The sequence below is a fragment of the Nuphar pumila genome, chromosome 7 (assembly GCF_984573655.1).
Source record: "Nuphar pumila chromosome 7, dmNupPumi1.hap1.1, whole genome shotgun sequence".
NCBI lineage: Eukaryota > Viridiplantae > Streptophyta > Magnoliopsida > Nymphaeales > Nymphaeaceae > Nuphar > Nuphar pumila.
The window spans coordinates 123,467,367-123,489,447 of NC_143255.1; the positions used below are offsets into that span (position 1 = coordinate 123,467,367).

General features: G+C 37.1%; 1 protein-coding gene across 1 annotated transcript; it reads right to left on the bottom strand.

Annotated features, from left to right (window-relative positions):
- Nucleotides 1-18,113: 18,113 nt before the first annotated feature.
- Nucleotides 18,114-21,806, bottom strand: LOC149833293 (uncharacterized). Its single transcript, XM_090013407.1, has 4 exons — nt 21,185-21,806; nt 19,674-20,328; nt 18,889-19,094; nt 18,114-18,130 (listed from the first exon to the last, which is right to left on the bottom strand). Exons 1-4 carry the CDS (start codon nt 21,804-21,806, stop codon nt 18,114-18,116), a joined length of 1,500 nt encoding a protein of 499 aa, XP_089869533.1.
- Between the last annotated feature and the right edge of the window lie 275 nt (nt 21,807-22,081).

Below are 22,081 nucleotides of genomic sequence, written 5' to 3' on the forward strand. Positions count from 1 at the left end.
AAATTTATGCAAGATCGTGAGGTCTGCATAAAAAAATATGTGATTCTGGATTTAAGTGAGAGTTGGACCTAACCAATGGGTGGTACAATTTTATCGCAATAATGCCTCAATTCATAGTTGTGAAGGGTAAAAAGGTCCTAACAATGTCAGATATTTACAATTTTGGATATCAGAAGAATATAAAAAATTTTAGGTTTTTTAGAAAATTGTGTCAAATTAGACACATAGTACGATCATTTTTCATTAAAAAGGGACCCCGGATCATAATTCATATATTATGTCAAGGGGTAAGATTTGCTACCCTCATGGGAGAAGGAACCCCTAGTGAAAAACAATAATATTTTTATTTTTTTAATGTTTTTCTGCACATCTGACCTTCCACATGTGATTTATTTGTTGGTTTAGTAGAAAGCGACCTTGGGATAATGTTTTTGTAATATGTAGGGTGAGTGTTGATAAAAATATTGAGGTTGAAAAAAATGGGATTTACTTGAATTTGCAAAATCCTCTTTAGAAGTGTTGAAACGTTGTTTGCAAGCTCTGACCATCTTTTGCCCAAAGGAAAGGTAAAGTCAAACTAAGTTTCTCAATTTTTGAAGTTAGGATTACACCACCATGAATTTCAATATACAAATAAGAATTAAGCGTGTATAAGCACCTAATCAAAAGAATACATAAAATTGAAATAAACATATTAGGGATATAAAATACCTTTTTTGGACTCTATGGTTTGTTTATCGTTCAAGTTTTTTTTTGTTTGTTACCATCACATAGGTGCGAGTGTTCATTAATGGCAACGAGACAGAGTGCCAACAAGACTTGAGTTGGCTTGTTTCGCAGAGTCAGGTACATGATTTTCAGATGATCAAACTATAGGGGTGAGCCCCTATTCATAGAGTTCAGAACATGATATAGATTACTAGATTTTTTAGGTTTGGATCTAACCCCAAACAGATCTAAGACTATTATGGATGAGGATAAGGCCTATTTAAGAGGGTCTTCTCGGAAGAAATCTCTTTCAAGAAGAGTCCTCCTAGCCTGAAAGATGTGCAAGATATTAGAAAGAGAGGGATAAGTCGTTTGGCTTATGTACGCATTTGGTGCAGTGGATAACGAAATGACTATGTCATCCCATAGTGGATGGAATTTTGTTCTGTCATCCCGTAACAGATGGTGTTCCGTTCTGCCATCCTGTAGTGGATGACAGTTTAGTAAGTCATCTTCTAGATGGATGACAAAATCTCGTTCGCCATCCAAGTTGGAGAGTTGTCTGATTCCTGCTTAACACTTGTCAAAATATATTAGCAATTGGCATAAAAAAAATTGGTATCTATATATGCCCCTCTTTGTCATTAATCGATGTGATTCAATTTATGATAAAGAAGTAGACACTCAAGGCTAGAAACACTAGGTTTTCAGGACTAAATTCAGTCATGCCGAATGATATCGAGCTAGTGTTTGAAGAAAAACTGAGTTGCCGAGATCGTGATTGGTCTCGCAAAATGAAGTCGGTGCCAACATCCGAAGAGAGGAGTTAAACCATTGAGACCGTTATGGGTCTCACTAAACGAGGTCAGATCATTTTGAGGACAACTAAATTACAAGACATTTAGTGGTCTTGTTGAGCGTGGTCGCACTACAAGAAGTCTGTAGATTAGCGACGACTGCATTCCGTCACTAATTCATCACCAGTCCCTCACTGTAGAGTTTAGCGGCAGATTAGTGACGGAGTAGCGACGACTAACTTTCATCACAAATTTTTAGTAGCTAATTAGCGATAGAACATATATGTCGCTACTTCCGTCGCTAAATTGTGATGAATTAGTGAATGCTATGATTCGTCGCAAGGCCGTCGTTAATCTGCAGAGACTTGGGTTTGCAATAGATATGAAACCGTCGCTAATTATGTCGCTATTATAGCAAAAAAATTCCAATGAATTAAAATTCATTGCATAACATCAGCCGATTCAGTTTTGTGATAGTTAAATATTCGTCCCTAATCCATCGCTAAATTAAAGGCCGATACTAATTAGCGACAGATAAAATCCATTGCTAATCCATCGCAAAAAAAAATAAAAAAAAAATTAAAATTTTTATTTAAAATATAAATATTGAGAAAAAAATTCTCGTGATACAATTTATATATCCTGTGAATAAAAAACAAAGTACACATAAAAATACATTTACAAAGCAACTACAAACAATTTATCGATCCACTATAATCCTCGCCAAGTTCTAATTATTTACAAGTGAACATTTACAAAGAGTTTCATTTGAAACAACAAGAAGGTACAATAAATTCAACATATGAATCTAATCATCGCCAAGATTTTGTGTGTCATCTTCTTCATTATCTCGATCTGCCCATTCAGCTCCTCTACGCTGATTATCTCCAGCATCCTACAAGAGAAAAGAAAGGTTAGTATTGATAAACAAAATATAATAAAATAAATTATATGCAATGCACCTAAGCTAAGGCAATCAAAGTAACATGAGTGAATTACACATAGTCTAGCTAGCAATAAAGTGAAAGATATTAACAGAATTCATATGTGTTCTAAGGCTGACAGAAAAAATTCATAATGATTCAATCATGCAAATATGTGTTCTAAGGTTGTCAAAAAACTCTCATAGTGATTCAATCATGCATATATGTGTTCTAAGGTAGTAAAAAACTTTCATAGTGATGAAATCGTGTTTATATGTATTCTAATGTAGTAAAAAAACTTTAATGGTGATGAAATCATGCATATATGTGTTATAAGGCAGTTAAAAACTTTCATAGTAATGAAATCATGCTCATATGTGATGAAATCATGCATATACCAGCTTAAAATCTAACGACATGAAACAAATGACATGAAACTTTCATACCTGACAGGCACCTGCAGACGAAGTTCTCCTATCCCAAAAAAAGCTGCACAACTCATTACAGACAACGTCGAAAATTGCTTTATGTAAATAGTCACGCCTTGTGTCCTTAACAAGCTGGCAGACACCATCCCAAGAATTAGGCGGGTCAGTCAGATGCTTGGAGTTGATGCTGGCGGGAGAACTCTGAGAGTTGTGACTGAAGGAGACAACGACTGGTGAGGTGTTCATGTTACTCCCAAACCCAAACACACAACCCTTTTTGGGTTCACCTGTTGCAGTCACCTATGCTGCAGGATCAAAAGGTGGATGCTGAGTGAAGTCATTGTCATATCACTCTACATATTATTAAACACATTTTTCTCTACATGCATCATATCCAAATTATATCGTATCAATAAGGTTAGCCAATATGGTAGTTCCCAAAATATAGATTGTTTTGTCTAATTGTGATCCTTCACAAATCTAAGGAAGGGCGTCGGGCTATGGGCATCTGTCAATCCATATGAAAAGTATCACAATCTTATTAAAATCTCTATGTCAGACAACCTTGTAGGTGGACCTTCCATTTCAGTTGTGCCTCTTTGAAACACATTCCTTTATCATCAGAACAGATGGCCACTGGGTAGAAATCGACGGTGACAATCAAACCAGCACGACTTTCTTCCATGCTTTAATCTAAAAGATTTTATATCCTCTATACAGTACGGACATGCCAACCTCCCATGTGTGCTCTAACCAGATAACATACCATATGCAGGGAAGTCACTGATTGTCCATAGAACAACAACCTTCATATTGAAGTTTTTTTTTTGCATCATACATGAGAACACTGCCATCCCACAGTATTTTCAGTTCATCAATAAATGACCTTAAATATACTTCAAGATTTTGGCCCGGAGAGGTCGGACCAAGGATCAATAGAGATAAGAAAAGATTTTGATGCTTCATACACAAGCTTGGAGGAATGTTGTATGGGTTGAAAAATATTGACCAACATGAGTATGGAGTTAATCTACCCCCAAATGGATTAAATCCATCTATACATAAACTGAGCCTAACATTTCTCACTTCCATTGCAAAGGTCTGATGAGTACGATCAAAGTACTTCCAAGCTTCAACATCAACAGGATGTGTGATCTTGTCTTCATCATGCCGAACTTTATTTGCATGTCATCTCATGTGTTTAACTGTCATCGAAGATATATATAATCGTTGCAATCTAAGAGTGAGAGGGATGTAGCGGAGTGACTTGTATGACACTTCTTTTGACCTCGTGCTACCATTGCCTCTTGTCTTGAACCGAAGATACCCACATGACGAGCATGATCTACTATTTTCCTAATTTTTGAAATACAATATGCAGTGATTTGGACAAGCATTTATCTTTTGATACCCCATACCTAGAGCGTTGACCATAACCTTCGCACAATAGAAATTTTGTGGCAATTTTTCATCTTTGGGCAACATACTCTTCACAATAGAGCACAGACGGTCAAAACATGATTGACTCAAATTAAACTTGGACTTCAGATTGAGTAGTTGAATAACTGCAGACAAGATAGTGTGACTCTCACAACTATTCCAAAGTGGTTCATCATCATCTCTAAGTAAATCATAAAATCTACTAGCTGCATCATTTGCTGCTTCTTCCTCTACCCCAGTTGGTACATCACTAGGACTCATACACTACAAGAAAAATGCTAATTAGCGATGGAACTTTGCGATAAAAAAATCCATCGCAAAGTGGCGACGGATTAGCGAGAGAAAACCATCCGTCGCTAACATGTGAAATATTTACAAAATTAGCGACGGAAAACTTTCCATCACCAAATTCGTCGCTAAGTAGCAACGGATTCACGATAGAAGTGTTTTGTCGCAAAACCAGGCGACCTTAGCGATGAATATAGTGACGAAAAACTTTTCATCGCTACTTAGCGAAAGAGATTGCGACAGAAATATTCCGTCGCTAAATGTCGATGTAAAACGCTCGCTGCTTAGCAATGGAGTAGCGACGGAATATGTTTGTCGCTCATCCGTCGCTAAATGTCAATTTCAAATGACCTAAGGCACGAAATCGATTTTTTTTTACTCTCACCCGTGCCGCTCTCTCACCCGTGCCACACCGCTTTTCATCCTCTCTCCGGCAACCGATGCCTCCCTCTCTTAGGCTATCGGCGACCGCCCCCCTTTTGCTCTCCGTCAACCACCCCATCCTTCTCTGCGGCTACCGACGACCGCCCCTCTCCTGGTTTTCGTCGTCCGTCACCACCTTCATCACGACCCCTGAGGTAAAACCCTCTGCTTCCGCTGAGCTTTCCGGCACCAGCGTTTGACGACCCCTCAAGTAAAGAACCCACTTCGTCTGTCTTCTTCCTCTTCATCTTTTTCTTTCCTTTCGTCAGGCGGCATGGTTGTTACCGCTAGTGGGTTTTTCGATGGGATGGGAGGGAAAAAATGGGAGGGGGTAAGAGGGAAAAGGAAGGGGACTGCAGTATTATGAAAAATGGGAGGGGACTTTTGTCACCTATATGGAAATTACCATCTTTCTTTCCTTTTTTTAGTTCTTTTAAAAAAAATTACATCACCATTTGTATGCTTCATGATCCAGAGGACATTTACTGTAATATGAATAATTTATCATCAAAATTTTGTACAATAGCAACCATTCATTTTTTGCCACTTTAAAATACATGTCTGAGCATCAAGATGCTTAATCAATATCATGTTTTTTTATTGAATAAACAATGATAAACACGTCTAACGATTCAATTTATCATAAAACACTTAAAACTGTGTTTTTTTTAAGGCAACAAAAACTTTGAGCCTAACCATATATATATTTCCACACGTGTGAATCCATGATTTATCGTACAACTGTCATATGCGTTCTATAATGTACACATCCTTATAAAATATAATATATAGCTGTGTGAAACATGCAACATACATTGCCTTCATATGCATCCAAATCCATAAATATTTTAGTGGTATAACACATCATGTGCATGTGTATTTTTTTGTGTTTCTCCGCATGCATGTGTGTATGTGTTAGCCGGTGTCAGGACCACGTGTGCATCCACAAGATGTCTACTATACGCCCATGCATCATGTGCATTGTGTAAAATATATAGCTATATAGTACAAGATGAAAAAACAATGTGGCAAAAGTTTCTATTACACACACACACACACACACACACACACACACACACACACACACACATATATATATATATATATATATATATATATATATATATATATATATATATATATATAATAAACTGTTGAAAATTCTTTTGCTTCTTTGACATGAAAGTGAGACCCAAGATCACCTTTAGCATCTTTTTGCACATGTTCGTGCTTGGGTTGCTTGGGTACCCACCAAAACCCTAAATCTTCCTCCATCTCCAATTTCCAAATCCTTTTTAACACTAAGACTTGATTTTTTTTCTGTTTTTAATGCGCACGTGAGTTAGTGGCATGTGAGTTAAAATTTTCAATTTGTTTGGTAGAAATGTTTTTTTTTTCCTTCTAGCACTGCAATTATAATAGTTTGCAATATTTGATGTAAAATTATAACATTTTTATTTGTTAGAATATGGTTCATGGAGGTCACAGTGGTCAAGGACCAAGTGGCAGTCGTGGGACATCATAGGTAAATATTTTTGTGTTATATTTAAATATAGACATTCATTATGTTTTTGCTTATATGTTGATATAAACATTGTTGTTAATCGTCTTTATAGGATCCCAATTTAGTGAGAGGCAGTCTCAGCCTTCATCTTCACGCAATACTTCGATAGGTATATCATTTAAATAATTGTATACTTAATTAGTTTAAATGTGTATTGTGTGAATTTCTAACTCATTATTTTGTAGGTGATGTTTCGCCTACACATAACCCACCTATATAAACTACTCATACAGATCACGAGACAACTTTGGATGAAGGGTCTTCTCAGTGTGACACACGATGACTCATTCAAATAATGTATATCGATAGACGATCATAAGTATTTAATTGTCACTTGTCTAATACTTATCTTATATGCAGTCGACCGTAAGTATTTAATTGGCAGTCGATTGTTAATGTGTATCAATTCATGTGCAGTATGAGGTTCGAGCAACAAGAAGTAATACGAGACATTAGGAAGTCATTACTGCAATATCTTTCAGGATCGGTCGCGCAATGGAAAGAGTACCCGAGGGAGGTGTTGGACAGTTTAATGTCTTCATTTATGGTATGCAATTATTTATCATAACTACTGTGATTCATATTTAATTTTTTGTTATACTCATGTGTGCTAACTTTCTGAAACTATTTGTAGGTTTCCCATCACTTCACGACTACGAAGGAGGAGAAAGACGCGATAGTAGTATGGTAGAAAGTGGCTGCCAATAGATTTGTTGACATGCTGCACAATGTGAAGACTGCAGCAAAAAAAGCAACTGGTGGGATAGATGATTCACTGTAGTGGAAGGGTCATGGGCCTTCTACTGTCAGGAGAGATTATTGGGAGGGCATGTGCGACAAGTGGGCGAGCAATGAATTTTGAAACCGCTCAGCAAAGGCTGCACAAAACCGAGCGAAGATGCTTGATGCCCATCTACACACAGGTGGATCTAGGACTTTTGGTAGCCACCAAAAGAAAATGGTAACTCATCAATATATATGTTGTTAAATTTATAAGTATTGTTGCATACTTTTTAATTGTTTTTTTATCATTTAACCTCGCAGAAAGCAGAAAAATGAGGCCATGTGCCTTACAAAGATGTGTTTATTCAAACACATAAACGTAAGACTACCAGAGATTTCATATCATAGAATGTGAGAGCGACAACGGTATGTATTTATTGTATTAATAAATATTGTAATAGACAAGTTACTGTGAATTACGTTATCATAAATATTGTAATTCTTAATTATTAATTCATATTCTAATCATTACATTATAGGAGTCATACGAGCAACAAATGGTACAACGATATAGCGATGAGTCCACTCAGCATCCGCCTTTTGATCCTGCAGCATGGGTGACTGCAACTGGTGAACCCAAAAAGGGTCATGTGTTTGGGTTTGAGAGTAACATGAACACCACACCGATCGTTGCCTCCTGCAGCCATGGTTCTCAGAGTTCTCCCGCTAGCATCAATTTCCAACGTTCGATTGACCCTGCTATGTCTTAGGATGGTGTCTGTTAGCGTCTTGAGAACAAAATGTTTACTTTTTAAATGAAGTCATTCCCAACATTGTTCGTAATGAGTTGTGCAACTTTTTTCAGGACAAGGAAACTTCGTCTGCATTTAACATGAGCTCTGGTGCCCATCAGGTATAAAGTTTTTACTGCTTTATAACACATATGAGCATGATAGAATCATGTATAAAGTTTTTTTACGGCCTTAGAACACATATGAGCATGATAGAATCACGTATAAATTTTTTTTACTACTTTATAACACATATGAGCATGATAGAATCACATATAAAGTTTTTTTACTACTTTATATCACATATGAGCATGATAGAATCACATATAAAGTTCTTTTACGTCCTTAAAACACATATGAGCATGATAGAATCACGTATAAAAATTTTTTACTGCTTTATAACACATATGAGCATGATAGAATCACGTATAAAGTTTTTTTACTGCTTTATATCACATATGAGCATGATAGAATCACATATAAAGTTGTTTTACGGCCTTAGAACACATATGAGCATGATAGAATCACGTATAAAGTTTTTTTACTGCCTTAGAACACATATGAGCATGATAGAATCACATATAAAGTTTTTTTACTGCTTTATAACACATATGAGCATGCTAGAATCATGTATAAAGTTTTTTTACTGCCTTAGAACACATGAGCATGACAGAATCACATACAAAGTCTTTTTACTGCCTTAGAACACATATGAGCATGATAGAATCATATATAAAATTTTGTTACTGCTTTATAACACATATGAGCATGATAGAATCATGTATAACGTTTTTTTACTGCCTTAGAACATATATGAGCATTTTGTTTATATTTTGTTTATAATTACTAATATTTTGGTTCTCTTGCAGAATGCTGGAGATGATCAACGTAGAGGAGATGATGGAGGTATGGAGGGAGGGGTAGATCGAGAAAATGAAGAGGATGATGCCTTGAATCTTGACGACGATTAGATTCATGTATTTAATTTGTTTAACATACTTATAACTAATTATAACTTGGCAGAGATTGTATTTGGTTGTTTAACTTAGAACTTGTGTTAATTTTGTTTCACTTATATGAATTTTTTGCGTATATTTTGTTTTTTATAGGCAGGTTATATGAATTGTATAATATGAACTATGAGAAATTTTTCTCGAGTTTCATATTTAATTTTTTTTTAATTTCTTTAATATTAGCGACAGAACTATCTGTCGCTAGCCCGTCGCCAATTTCAATCAGGTGATTGTTTGCGACGAACGTTAATCCGTCAGTAATCTGTCACTAACTTATCAACCAAAAGTTAGCGACGAATTATATCCGAATATCATCCGTCGTTACGCCGTCGCTAATTAGCAACGACATAGCGACAGATATACGTTGTCGCTAATCCGTCGCTAATGAGCGCTGGATTGACGACAGATAAAATTTGACACAATTTAGCGACTAGGATTATGCGACGGACGCTGCCCACCGCTAATCCATCGCTAAGGATGTTTAGCGACGGAGTAGCGATGGATGCGAACAACGTCCGTCGCTAATATGCATTTTTCTTGTAGTGATAGCAGAACCTAGTTCTGGTCTTGCTGCATCAAATATTAAATCCATATATGGATTATCGTGCACCACATCCACCCATGCATCAAAATTATTCTTAAATTCTTCACCATGAAACGTCCAATTCTGATAATCACTCACAAAACCCTTCCTGTATAGGTGATATCTAACGCCATGAGGTTCTATAAATCGATTGTTCTTACACATCGTGTAGGGGTACCTAATCCGACCTGTTGGATCCACTGTACTGACACTTGCCGTTGCAAATTCAATAAAATTGTCAACACCATCTATATATTTAAGCGATACCTCATTGTCAACTATCTTACGGTACATCCATTCACAGTTTACAGTCATTTTGTCCTATGATATTATGGATATTATCCTAACCAGTTAAAAAAAATTATCAGAATGCTATGATGAAGAAAATATCAAATTTATCATGCATCACGGTAGATGTAATGATTTGATCTCTCTCTCTCTCTCTATCTCTCTCTCTCTCTCTATCTCTCTCTCTCTCTCTCTCTCTCACACACACACACACACACACACACACACACACATATATATATATATATATATATATATATATATATATATATATATATATATATATATATATATATATAATGTCATTCAATCACAAGAACTATGATGCATGCATTAATAACTTAATATTTTTATGTGCAAAACCATTCATTTGAAGCATGTTTGAAGCATTGATAATTTATCATTCATTTTCATATGCAAACTCATTCATAACACAATACATTTATTTGAAGTATATTTTTATAATACAATTTCACATAGAAGTCATAATCAAATTGAAAGTAACTTCATGCAAGCATGGATACAATCACATCAAACATTGCAATACATTCAAATCATTAATATCAAAACAATGTCAAACATGTACCTGCAACAAATACACTTCAATATCCCACTAACTACTATCATGACTAGCATAGAATCCGAACTCTAAAAATAAGAACACTTCTATTTTCATACATTAAAATTATGCTCATCATGATCTCTGAACTCCATCAAAGCAGTCCTAGATATCCACAACTAAGTGAGTGTGTGAACAAAAAAGTGTTGCATCCAAGAAATTAAATAACCTGTGATGCACATGCATCACTTACTCACCATGGATATTTACCCGAGTTGCATTGCTTTTGTTACTTACTTACCACAGGTCATGGGGCACAAGCAAGATTCGTTGCGGAATCTGCAAGAGACACTATGTTAAAATAAAATTTATTACCCGATGACAAGGAGGGTGACACCCCCTGTCGAAAATGAGCCCGAACAGAGAGACACAACCCTCTACTAAAAGCGAGACAGGCAGGGATACCAATAGTAAGGTTAAGGCAGGGAGCGAAACCCCTTGCCGAAACATTCACAGGAGGCAGGGGGTGGAACCCCCCGAAGGGAAGCATCAGGAGGCAGGGGTTGAGCTCCCTACCGGTAATCAATCATGAGGTAGGGGGGTCACGCCCCCTACCGAGGCAAAATTTCTTGGCAGGGGGATCCACCCTCTGCCGAGAAAACAAACAAGCATCATGGGGGCTTCGCTCCCTATCAAAATTATAGAGGACAGGGGGGGCGAAGCCACCCCCTGCCAGAGAAAACAAAAGGGCAGGGGGCTTCTCCCCGTGCTGATCATTCTCTGACAGCAGAGCGGAGCCCCACTGCAGAAGAAGTCAAGAGGACAGCCCCCCCTATCGGCATTCGAAAGGACAGAGGCAAAACCCCCTGTCCTACAGAGATCGAGGCAAGGGGAGGGACTGGTAGAGGCGATCGGGGCCTCTGCTAGCCCCCACCGACTACAGAGGGGTGGGGAGGGCCCGATAGATTAAATGAGTGATTTTATGATTTAAATGTCATATGAAGTGATGTATGATATGATGTATTTTGATTGTATACATGTTTATGCTCGTGCTGGTGGCTATAGATTCTAAGAGTGGTCAACTGTATTGATGCATGTATGACAATAGTTTTTATTGAGTATGATACCCATTGAAGACTTGTTTCTAAATAATTCTATATGAGGGTGTGCATGACCAGATCAGGTAATTCGGCCAGAGTGGTAAATCTCTATGAAGAAGTGCATTATCTAAAAGCAGGTAGCCCGCGAAGATGATATATTTCTGTGAGAAAGTGTATTATCTAGGATCATGCAGACCATCCATCTAGGGCGGTAACTTCTTGTGAGGTTGTATATTTTTCAGACCAGATGATTCAGCATGGATCTTGTAAATCTTTTTTTATGATTAAATGAAATGTTATGATTTTCTGAGTTGATTGAGATAACCAGTTATGAATCTATAGATTTGGCTTTTCTATTGTAGCATGATTATATGCTAAACTTAGATGTGATAATCAGATTCTTATTAATCTTAGATTTTGATATGAGGTTATGATTGTGATGCTCATGTTAGCATATAGATAAATGACACATCACACCTACATATGACTATGTTGACTTATTAAGTGAATGGCATATCATGCCTACAGAGTTTTGTTACAAATGATTGCATTATGATTGTCTCATTTAATTATATTACACCTATGTATCATGATTGATGTATATCATGAGTATCTAACTGATTTACTTAGAAAGTATGTGTATGTGTTTCATGTTGGCATAATCAAATATGATTTGACCTATTGTTTATAAGAATTATGAATGCATATGAAAATGATGCAATGATCTGAATGTCTTAGATGTATATATGTATTTATGTGAAGGCCTGTATGTCTTGATGCATATGAATTATGCTTTATGATATGACTTCATGTTGAATAAAATATTAAGTGATGAAATTCTTTTAAATGCCTTATGTTTAAATGCTTGAAGGGATGACTTATGAGATGTTGTCTCCTTGTCTGTCACTTGATGATTAATGAATAGTATATCATGTTTTTACCCTTGAATTCTTGATATGTTTTATTTAAGTTTGAGTTTGTGTTGTTCTTCCAGACTTTAGTGAGTCTGACCCCATTTTGTGGGGAACATGTAATGTAGGTAAAGTATGATGACTAACTGAAGTGAAGGACTGGTCGAGCTACATCCTCAAGGGTCCACTCTTACCTTACGATCTTGGTAGACATGATCTTTTTGTTTTAAGTACTTGATCATGTAGCGACTGAACTATTGTTTTTATAATCTAATTGAAAATAAAATTAAAACTCTCCATATATTAGTCTTATATTGTACGTGGTTTGAAATATGTATATCCCATATATTTTGATTTGATTGTTATCTTTAATGTAACCTTGCCCAAAGTCTTAACCATTTTTTAAAATTATTTTTGCATTATAATATCTGATTTACTTTTATACTTTTATAATAGTTAAAAAAATGGTCTCAAAATTTAATATTTAAAGAATAATCAAGGTTAAAATTTTGGGAGAGTTACACCAGGCCTTTAGATGGATCTGACTTCCTATATATGTTGTTGTCTTTGTTGTTCTTTAAGAACCCATTATATACTTCTCTCTTGATGCTTACCTCAAAGCCGATAACCTTTTTGATGAGTTCGATATAGGTTTCAACCTGAGTCATGCTGATAAGGCTTCGTAGAGGTTGAGAGATGTTGTCTATCAGTATAACCAGTGCATAAGAGTCTAAGATCGACTCATTCTTCCTATTGACCATGGACCGCCACTAGTTGATGAATTCATGAGCGCTTTTGTCCTTCTTTTGTTTTATATTATAAAGCTAACTTATGGTAGGGAGGGCCTCAAATTAAATCTTAACCTCTCCATGAACAGGTTGATGACCTGCTTAAATTCTCTGATATTTTAGAGGTTTAGAGTGACAAACTATTCCAATGCTTCTCCTTTCAGGCTTCTAGGAAACCAATTAATTAGCCTCCTATCATTGTTTCAATATTTGATCATACTTCCCATGAAAAAGGACAAGTGACTCATTGAGTCCTCTTTTCGTTGAACTTTAAGAATTTTGGAGGAGTCTCATTATCCTCATTATCATATCCCTCTTGCAGGAAGTCATCTATGGAGTATTTTCTTCGATCCATGTTCATGTATCTCATTCTCAAGGTTAGGCTCTAGACCATGTGTTCCAATGATTTGATCCTTCTGTTTGACTCAGACAACATTGTTTGGACTGGACAGGTCGGCCTGGGTATGTGGACTCTCATTTTTACATCAGACACTTGGGACTCTCCCCATTGACTGCACTCTTTGTCCTCTTGCAGCTCTGGAGTCTGTTTGGTCCTTTTGATTTCTCTGTTGGCCCGTGTCTCCTCATGTTCTGATTCGTGGGCTCTTCTGGCTCTTCTTTTAGCTCATGCTTGTTCTCGTCCCAACTGCTCTTGGATTTCTCTGATCTTTTCCTCTATCCTTTTCATGTTTTGTCTTGCTTGTGCTAGTATATCCATTTCTTTAAACCGAGTTTTGAAATATGAGGTCTTAGGGGTTTATCCCTTGGTGAATTCACCTATGCTAGAACTATTCATCTTGTAACCTGCATAAGGGATTTTACGAGATCAGTGAGGGTGTCATTTTTTAGACCAATCTTTTAAATGCAAGGTCATGGGGATTCATCTTTTGGTAGACTCATCCATGCTAGAATTACCCATCTCGTAACTCGTGTAGAGGACTTTACAAGACCGATGGGGGTACTGATGTGAGCTGGACTCAAGGAATATTGGGGCTTTTCTCCTTTTTTTATAGTCCACAAACTCATCAAGGATGTCAGTGTGAGGATCCTCATTGAATATTATGTTTTACATTATATGGGGTGACATCCCATATGCGGGATTCTTCAGAGGTGGTTTCTCTAGGATGGATTGGATTTGGAGTTTGCAGGTCTTAGATTAGATATTCATTATACCTAGATATTCATTATACCTTAAACAATTGATTCACATAGGCCCAAACAAATGTAATAAGGCTAAACCGAATGTTGATGCATGAATCTAATGCAAAACAACATATTCGTGAGATAAATCAGCTAAAAAAGTTAAACATAAAATGTAACAAAAAGAAGAAAAAGAAAACAATGGTGATTTGCACCACACTGCATAAATGTCAGAGTTGTCTGGGCAGCAAAAACCTACTAGATGACCAATCTGTCAGATTAATTAAAGGATCTAATAGACGGTGGAAGTTGCCAAGATTGCAGACATGAGTGCTTGCAGATGTTGCTGTCTATAGATGACATAACCTATAGACACGAGGGTCTACGGACGACACTGTCAATAGATGACAGAACCTAAAGACACAAGGGTCTGTGGATGACAAAACCTACAAACACAAGGATCCGCGGACAATGCTGTCTACATACAACAAAACCTGAAGACACGAGGGTCTATGGACAACACTGTTGCAGATGGCACTATCTGCGGATGGCAAAACCTATAGACATGACGATCTGTAGACGGTACTACTGCAGACAACGTTGTCCATAGACGACACTGTCTGCCAATAATTTTTGTCGATGCTAGAGACAAAGCTGACGACGATGTCTGTGGACGATGTTGTCTGCAAACAACACTATCTACTGGCAGAGGATCAGACATACGACATAATCTGGACATCACAATGTTGCTGAACGGTGAAATCTGGAAGGCTAAAGGCTGATGGGTGGCGGTCAGTGGATGACCAAAGCCCAACGAATGACAAAACAAGGTTTTGACGTCCGGACAGAGATAATAACCCCAAAAACAAAGATTTTGGGATCGTTAGGGCTCAAAATCTCCCTGAAATGCAAATTCTAGCTACGAAAAAAAAAATATGGCATCCCATCATGGTTGCCAAAAATTGTTGATAAAATTATTGAGGTTAGAAAAGATAAGACTTATCTGGATTCCCAAAATCCTCTTTAAAAGTGTCAGGACGCCGTTTGTAAGCTCTGACTGTCCTTTGCCCAAAAAAAAGGTAAAGTCAAAATAGATTTTTTGAATTATGGAGTTAGAATCGCACTGCCACAAATTTTGATATGCAAATAGGAATTAAGCATATATAAGCACTTAATCAAAAGAATAAATGAAATTGAAATAAATAGATTAGGGATCTGAAAAATACCTTTTTTGGACTCTATGGTCTGTTTATCATTCAAACTTATTTTTGTTTATTAGCACCATGTACTTACGAGTGTTCTTTAATGGCATCGAGACATAGTACTAGCAAGGCTTGAGTAGGCATGTTCTGTAGGGTCAATACTTGGGTACATGATTTCCAAGTCATCAAGCTATATGAGTGAACCCCTATTTATTGAGTTCATAACAAGATATAAATTACTAGATTTTTCAGGTCCAGATCCAACCCCAAATGAATCTAGATCTATATTGAATGATGATAAGGACTATCCAAGCGAGTTTTCTTGGAAGGAAGCTCTTCCAAGAGAAGTCCTCCCACCTTGGAAGGCGTGCATGGCATTAGAAAGAGATAGGGATAAGCCATTTGGCTTATCTACGCGTTCAATGCAGTAGGCAACAAAATAACTGTGATGTCCCATAGTGGACAACGCTCTGTTTTGCAGTCCATAACGGACGGCATTCCATTCTACCATCCCATAGTGAATGACACTTTAATAAGCCGTCTACTAGATGAACGACAAAATCTCCTTCGCAGTCCGAGTTGGAGAGGTGCTTGATTCTTGCTTAACACCCGCAAACACTTATCAAAAGATATTAGCAATTGGGCATCATAAAATTTTGGTGTCTACGGTGAAATTTTTTGGGGGTTAAAAAATCAAGAAGATACAATGTACCAACATTTCAACCCTCTAAAAATAGTATTTTATGCCTAAAAAATATGATCCAAAGGTCCATTTCTATAATTTTGTCCATGCTGAATACATCCTTGGGTTAGATTTGCTCAAAACAATCTCCTGCTAGGGCCGCACGTGGGTACCAAATGCTTTCCATGATTTCCCATTATGTAATTAGTACAGAGTATCCGGCTCCAAGGAGCTGATCCAAGCTTTGATTTTGGACCACTTTATCTGACCAATGGCCCATGCATAAAATTTCGAAACTCCATTTTATGGGAAGCAGATCAGGTCATGCTGAACATGAGCGTTTTTGCTCGTGTTGACATAGTGGCCATCCCGTTTGCATTTTAAAAAGCTCAAAAGTCAACAAAACCACGTGGCATTCATCCAAAATGCAAACAGACGGCCATGATGTCGGCACGAGCAAAATCGCTAATGTTCAGCATGACCTGATCTGCTTCCCTTTTTATGCCAGTTTCCCTTTGAGTATAAACTAGGGGTTTCAATGAGCCAGGTTTACCCGAACCAAACCCTATGGGGTTTCGTTATGGTGATAAATAAGAAGATACGATTAAGACCCAGGTCCGGACCTGAAGGTCCAATTAATACATGGACCCAGTTATAGTTTATTAAATTTTGTACCCGACCCAAGTTGCAATTCAGACCCACAAATTTTCAACGTAAAAATGATAAAAAAAAATGGTTTTACCGGGTATGGTCTGGGTTTGGTTCATGTAGTTCTTATCGGGTCCAGGTATGGTTTTCCTTATAGTGATCCCGATTAGACCCAGCTCCAGATCCGATGCCATACCCAAAAATCTGGGTCTGAACCAAACCCGACCGGTTGACACTCCTAATATAAATGTTAGATATGCTGCATTAACCACATAAAACTATTTCTCTAATCAAAATACTAAAAATCTTTGCACGACTCATGGTTTCTAATGAACAAGGACAGCCTACAAGGGGCCCGCTTATCTGGTAGGGACAACTCATGGAAGTCACCAAGCAGGAGGGAAGTTACGAGTACGAAACCCACGGGTGCACGTCCCTTGCTGCGAGGCCAAAGCTGGGTGTAGTATCTGGTGGGTAAAAGTGAACTGGGGTTTCTACACAAATCAGTTCAGGAGTGGTGCTTTGCCCTCACATCCTAAAAACTCACAGTGATCGTAGAGGACTGGTGTTTATAGAAGGCCGTGAAGATCACATATATTGTGAAATCTCTTTGAAACTTGAATGCAAAATACCAACAATTTTTTTTTAAAACTTTTTGCACTAGTGCATTCTTGCCAAATGGTCTTAGAGCAATAGACGTACTTGCACATTTATATAGATTATCCTACAAAGAATCAAGGCCAAAATCTTAAATTTCCAGAAAATAAAAAAAAGGCTTCATGTGGAAAATTGTTATGGCATTCTTGGAATTTCCCATTTTATGTTTTTATGAGCTTACATGCAAAAGGGAGGAAACAATTTGCAGGCTAAGTCCGAATTTTAAAAATACTTGGCATGGGCTTGTCGAACAAGTTCGTGATAAGCCAAACCAAACCGAGTCAAGAGCTGCTCGGTTCGATTACTCTTTTTTATTTTGTTTCCATTATTATTTCCATAAGCAACATTTGTTTTTTTCTTTTCCTTTTTAGGTGCAAGTGGCAACCAACAGGTTGTCAGACAGTCTCAATAGCAAGTAGTCATTCTGCAAAATAGCAAAAGGCTACTATTTTGGGATTCACTCTGTGAGGAAAACTGTAAAATAAAAGAACACAGCAAAGAATCAAAGGAGAAGACTTTGCGTGGTTCAGCCAGTATGACTTACATCCACGGTACAACCAGAGAGTAATCCTTTTTCATATGAAGAACAACAAATACAAAGGGCTTAATATAGCCCAGCCATAAGAAGCGATAAGCATAAGGAAAAGGAAAGCTAATCTTTCCAAAAAGGAGAAAAGGAAAGCAGCTCAGGTTGCACAAGGAAAGACAATCTTAACACTCCCCCTCAAGTGGGGAATGTATATCAAAACAACCCCACTTGTTCAAAATGATTTTAAATTGAGCACAACTTAATCCCTTAGTGAGAGCATCGGCAAGCTGATCTTGACTCTTGGTAAACGGAGTACATATTTCTCCTTTTTGAATTTTTTCTCTAATGTAGTGGCAGTCAATCTCGATGTGCTTCGTTCTTTCATGAAAAACTGGATTGGCAGCAATATGAATAGCAGACTTGTTATCACAATACATATTTATTGGCAATTCAACGCTAACTCCTAATTCAGTGAGAAGAGACTTGGTCCATATCAATTCACAAGTAGTAGAGGCCATTGCACGATATTCGGACTCAGCGCTGGATCTTGAAACCGTGTTTTGTTTTTTGCTTTTCCAACAAGTAATATTTCCTCCAACAAAAATACAATATCCTGTGGTAGACTTTCTGTCTGAAGACCCTGCCCAGTCGGCGTCAAAGTAGCCTTCAATTTTATGATGGTTATTTTTTGTATAGAGAATACCTTGCCCAAGACTACTTTTGATGTATCTGAGAATACGATCAATAGCGTTGACATGGCATGGCTTTGGATCATGCATGTATTGGCTAATAATGCTGACAGCATAAGCAAGATCAGGTCTTGTCATAGTAAGATATATAAGCTTTCCTACCAGCCTCTGAAATTGTTCAACATCTCTTTTTGAAAGACTTTCTTCATCAGTATCAAACCTGACATTAGTCTCAATAGGAGTATCGGCAGGCTTAGATTCAGTTTTACCTGTTTCTTTGAGAAGATCCAAGGCATATTTTCTTTGAGATAGAAAGATTCCCCTTTTTGAGTAGGCAACTTCTATTCCAAGAAAGTACCTCAATTTTCCTAAGTCTTTAATATCAAAGGCTTCATGAAGGTACCTCTTGGTATTGAGAATTTCATCCTCATCATTTCCTGTTATTATAATATCATCAACATATACCAATACAACAGTGAGATTGTGACGATTTTTAAGAACAAAGAGAGAATTATCAGAAATACACCTTTTGAAACCTTTTTTCTCAAGAGCAAGACTGAGTTTAAGATACCAAGCTCGTGGAGATTGTTTTAACCCATAGATAGCCTTTTTTAATTTGCAAGCAAGTTCTGGATTTCCTTCTTGGGGGTGTCCAGGAGGTAACTGCATATAAACTTCTTCTTCTAGATCTCCTTGAAGAAAAGCATTTTTAACATCAAGCTGAAACATTTTCCAATTATAATTGCAAGCCACAGACAAAAGAATCCGAAGACTATTCATTTTGGCCACTGAGGCAAACGTTTCTTCATAATCAACACCATAAGTTTGAGTAAATCCCTTAGCTACTAGACGAGCCTTAAAGCGCTCTATAGTACCATCACTCTTATATTTTGTTTTATAGACCCATCGACATCCTACAGCCTTTTTATCTTTGGGTAGCTTGCAGATTTCCCAAGTTTCATTTTTATTTAAGGCATATAATTCTTCCATCATAGCTTTAATCCAAACATCTTGACTTTTTGCCTCATTAAAAGTGCCAGGTTCTTGCACAATAGAACTAAAAAAAGCAACATAGCTTTTTGAGAGATTGTTGTAGCCAATGCATTTTTCAATAGGATGCTCAGTTGTCATGTAAGTGACAAAATCTCTAAGATAGCTTGGTGGCCTAATAGTCCTCTCAGATCTTCTTATAGATTGCTCCTCCGACTGATTTAATGAGTCACTTGGCTGGGTGGCTTGGATATCACTTGGCTGAGTATGAGTTATAGCTTCAGTGTTGCTAGCTTCAACAGGTATCACATCATCAAAAGGGCTTGGCTGAGTATGAGTTACAACTTCAGTGTTGCTATCTTCAACAGGTATCACATCATCAAAAGTGCTAACATTAGGAAGGACAATAGAATCAAATATATTTGTCTCCCCCTGATGAAGATTTTTGGTTTCATCAAAGTTTTCTGAAAAATAGGGAGCAACTTCATCAAAACTAACATCTCTAGAGATATATAAACGACTATGAGTAACATCATAGCATTTATATCCTTTCTTGGACGAAGAATACCCTAAAAACAGGCACTTAATAGCACGGGGAGTCAATTTGTCCTTTTCATATGGGCTGGTGGATACAAACACAGAACAACCAAAAGTCTTAAGATGACTAAGACTCAATTTCCTTCCTTTGAGAATTTCCATCGGAGATTTTCCATTAAGACGTTTACTAGGGAGTCTGTTGATTAGATAACATGCAGTAAGAACAACATCACTCCAGAAGTATTTGGGAACATTCATTTGAAAAAGTAAAGCTCGAGTTTTTTTCCAACAAATGCCTATTTTTCCGTTCGGCGACTCCATTTTGTTGAGGTGTCCCAACACAAGAAAATTGATGGTCAATACCATTTTCTTTTGCAAAAAACTCAAAGAACTGATTTTTAAATTCAGTTCCATTATCAGACCGAATAGCTTTAATTTTGGCTCCATATTGAGTCTCAACAAACCTGTAAAACTCCCTGAATTTAGAAAGCACTTCATTTTTGGTTTTCAACAAGAAAATCCAAGTAAGTTTGGAGAAATCATCTATAAAAGTGACATAGTATCGAAAACCAGAATATGAATCAATAGGGGTTGGTCCCCACACATCAGAATGAATCAATTCAAACATGCAAGAAGAAACAGTCTCTGAAGTAGAAAAAGGACGACGTGATAATTTTACAAGTCTACAAATATCACAATTATTGCAATCAAACTTATGACCAAAAAATAAGCTTTCAAGAGCATAATTGGATGGATGTCCAAGACGAAGATGCCATAATTTACTCTCTTCTCCCCTTGACATGAACGCTCTACAGTTTTGCTCAAGAATATAAAGCTCATGAACTTTTTTTCCTTCACCAATCGTCCTCCTCGTCTTGCGGTCCTGAAATAATACATTAGTTGAAGAAAAGGTGACAGTACAATCGAAGTCTTCAACTATTCTGGCAACAGACAACAAGTTTGATGTAAACTGAGGAATGTAAAGAACTTTGGAAATAGTCTGATTGTTAAAGAAGTGGATTTTTCCAATCCCTTCCACTTGAACGATTTTTCCATTGGCAACAGTAACAAGTCTCTTTCCATGATCATAACTGAAATCTTCAAGAAGAGAAACATTTTTTGCAATATGTTCTGAAGCTCCACTATCAATTATCCAGGTGTCATAAGAGTTAGAAGGCATACCTTTATTTGTAGAGCTTATGGCAGAATGGGAGAAAGCAGTTCCGGTCTGACCATCTTTTAGAGATTGGAGAATATCAAAGATCTTGTCTAAAGACCGAGTGTTATCAGATCTTTGTTCTATAGCAGCATGCACCAGTTTTTGCTTTTCAGTGCCAGGTCGACCATGTAGAACCCAACATCTCTCACGAGAGTGTCCCTCTTTTTGCAATGAGTGCAGAACCATTTCTTGTTTTTAGCCTTTCCACGATCATCAAGAGTTTTCAAGGCTTCTGTTTTAACACTGAAGGCAGTTTTATCAGGAGTTTCAATCCTGCTGACATGGTTCATAACCTTCCTTCTTGATTCTTCTCTCATAAGAGTAGCAAAGACAGAGTTTAATGAAGGAAGCTCAGAATTCATAAGGATCTGGCTTCTCATTTGTTCAAAATCAGATCCAAGGCCAACGAGTAATTGAAAAATGTGTTCTTGCTCTTTGGCTTTATGGAGAAGCCTAAGATC

Coding starts and splice junctions, on each gene's coding strand:
- LOC149833293 (XM_090013407.1), bottom strand. CDS start 21,806: ATGGTTCTGCACTCATTGCAAAAAGAGGGACACTCTCGTGAGAGATGT. Junction 20,329..21,184: donor CATGTCAAGGGGAGAAGAGA/GTAAATTATGGC, acceptor CCTATTTTTCAG/AAAACTTTGATGAAACCAAA. Junction 19,095..19,673: donor GGTGTTGATTATGAAGAAAC/GTTTGCCTCAGT, acceptor GACTAATGTCAG/GTTTGATACTGATGAAGAAA.